This window comes from Phytophthora parasitica, assembly GCF_000247585.1.
Source record: "Phytophthora parasitica INRA-310 unplaced genomic scaffold supercont2.91, whole genome shotgun sequence".
In the NCBI taxonomy this organism is placed as follows: Eukaryota; Oomycota; class Peronosporomycetes; order Peronosporales; family Peronosporaceae; genus Phytophthora; species Phytophthora nicotianae.
This window is the reverse complement of record NW_008649077.1, coordinates 58082-61043: the sequence shown is the minus strand read 5'-3', so window position 1 is coordinate 61043 and position 2962 is coordinate 58082. Positions and strand designations below refer to the sequence as shown.

Sequence of the window (2962 nt, the reverse complement as noted above, 5' to 3'; positions counted from 1 at the left end):
GATACTCGCATTGCATAACTGACACACTGTACAAACACACTGTGCGGGCAATGCATAACATCAGTACTGAGTGTCACTACAGACATCATGTCGAACTGTAGTGGCAATTGTTCAGATGTACTGTACTCTAGAATGTTGTACGAATGTTTGGCCAGGTTACGCTCACACAGTACCGTGAAATTAATCCGTTTGGGCTGTCCACTTCGGAATTCCCAGTATCAGTAAGGCTTGCTTCGTAACACATACGATTGCAGAAAAAATTAGCTGCCATCCGAAATGCGTTTGCTGGGGCTATATTATCTTTATCAAGTGGAGCACATACGTCGCAGCGAGCAGATCACCAGGATTGCGCTTTCAATCTCTGAAACTCCCTAAAAAGGTAGTAGTTTGGATGGGCCATGATCTCTTCCTCAGTCTTCCAGCGTGTCCTCATTCTTTTGTAGTTGTAACTGAAGTATTTGTTTTCTCCGCGGTCAATATTTAACCGTTTGAGAACATATTGATCAGGTCTGTCGGTCATGGCCCAAACTTTAAGGTAGACTTGTTTTTCCGCTTCCGAACTGGGGAAATATTCCTTATATCCGTAGCGATATACTGCATCGTCGTACTTTTTCAGATACCTCACGTAGACCCTCATGTTGTCACTCGTCTCACGCTGCGAGGCCGACATTTTATCCAGCCCAAAATGTCTCCAGACTGTCGGAGGAGAAATCTTGCTGCTCTCGACCCATCCGTCGAGTTTAATTCCTTCTGCCTTGTAGAGAAACTTCTGGTAGTACTTGTAGTTTGGATGGGCTTTTATCGAACTTTCGGTCATTTTGTCGAGCCCCAACGCCTTCTTAACCTCGTTCTCTGGAGTTCCTTTCTTGGCCCACCTCCTCGTTTTCCACCACATCTTCACGTTTGTCACGACATTCGTCAGGAAGCCTCTCTCTTCCAGTTGCCGAGAGAGGCTTTCTTGTAAACTGCGGGGTGTTTTATTTGCATGTAAATAGGACTTATTGGGCGTTGCGAATGTGTAGCTGCTGGCAACAAATATGAACACCGTCAACAATATGGCTACGCGGTAGATCATGGCTGTGGATTCCCGCGATCGCTGTCCAGACTTGAGCTGTAGAACGTCAGAGACGAAGTGATCCAATTCGAAGTCCATATTGGGTATGTGGAGCAAACGTCAGCACAGACTTGGGATGCAGGATAACAGGTCTTCAATGAGGAGTTGATTCAAATCTTTTCTACACGCAGATCACTTCCGCTGACTATGGTATACGAAAATATTGGACCTGTAGATTCAGCTCGTTTGTACCATCATGATCGAGTTGGGATTTGGAAACTGGCTCAACGGCGCAACTCTTGAGGACGAGAATCAGGGTCGAGGTCAATTGCTGTAAAACACGGGTTTGTATTATTAGACGTCGTTGCATAATCAACCGCGTACCAACAACACAACTCAGCATCATCTTGCTGAACTCTTATATTCACAGCCAATATCACTACTCTATTACTATATTAAAGTCGAGCACTAATGTATATACCTCCCTTATTTGAACCCGGATCAAAAGTACGTTATCGTATGCGCGCGTGCAACATTGGTAGGGCGTAACTTCCATTGTTTTCCGGGTGTACCGTAGTGCGATGACAGTTTTGATATCTGTGCTGAAACTAGGGAATAGTACTAACCGAGCTGCATTACACTAAAAAATGAAAAAAAACATGATATTGGATTGATAAAATTCCATACACTACAGAACATCCCTGCAGTCATGTACACACTGCTGTAGAACAACCGAGAAACGAAGTGGTGCATGAACCCAGACTTCGGCATTTGACAGCAATTTGGACCGCGTGCACACGCAAAATACAAGCGGTTGTGAGTAAAGACTGGATGCACCCAGTCCAAATCGCAGTCCTCCATGCGAATCCAAGGATGACAGCTTTGGCTGAGTACCGATTACTAAGCTAGCATGGAATAGGATGAAGTTGTACGGTCCACCGAATGCCGGCATTCCATATTTACAAGGGATCAGATTAATACAAAACACTTCTAACTTGAAGTAGTGCGCTCTGCTAGTGCTTATTAAAGCTGCTCGTGCCACTGTATACTATCCCATCAGTGATTATGATTCTGATGAATCACTAATGATGATATGGAAAAGTAGTAGATTCAATATTAATTGAAGCCTGCTTCCCCAAAGACTCCTTCTTGGCGTCATCATAGAGCGGAATCCTGGCCATAATCAGGCTGCTCTGGATGAGACAGCCGATTTTGCAATTCGTGAGGCACCATTACGGTTTCAATTGTCTATATGTAAGGCAGAAAGAGATAATGCGCCAAGGTGGGCGTAATATTGATCGAGATAAAGGTCATATTACTGTACAATTGAAAACACGGGTTTGTATCATGACACGCCGTTACATAATCAACCGCGTGCCAACAGCATAACTCAACATCATGCTAAAATCTTATATTCACAGCTAATATCACTGCTTTATTTGTATGTCGTAGTTCACAAAATAAATACTTTTTTGAACCGCAGTCGTCTTAACGTTAAACAACCGATTATTTCGTGAAACTGCTATTTCTGTGTGTTAAGATTTGGCACCAAAAAATATCAAAAACATCATTGGTTAAAAACAACCGGCAAGATACAATGGTTTCGGGAGGTGTGAGCGAATACATACTTTCTCATTGCAGTAAATGAACTGGTATATTGAAATGGTAAGTTTTCTCTCAGCTTAAATCTTCCAGCAACATAAGACAACGATCTGTATAGGGTGAAGCAGCGCACTATACAGATCGTTGTCCTTAAGTCGGGCGATGTGCTCGTGAAACAGCTCTATGTCTGCTGTATGTGGGTCATGACCAAGTCTTTTGACCGTGTACTACACCTTACCACTTCGTTTTGGTCTTCGCTTATAACTGATACAGCTTCCTCAATCCATCGAATTACTTGAACACATT

General features: G+C 43.2%; 1 protein-coding gene across 1 annotated transcript; it reads right to left on the bottom strand.

Moving 5' to 3' along the window:
* Window positions 1-271: 271 nt before the first annotated feature.
* Window positions 272-1153, bottom strand: PPTG_18801 (hypothetical protein; the record flags this gene model as incomplete). Its single annotated transcript, XM_008916897.1, has 1 exon — window positions 272-1153. One exon carries the CDS (start codon window positions 1151-1153, stop codon window positions 338-340), a length of 816 nt encoding a protein of 271 aa, XP_008915145.1. The 3' UTR covers window positions 272-337.
* Window positions 1154-2962: the final 1809 nt, after the last annotated feature.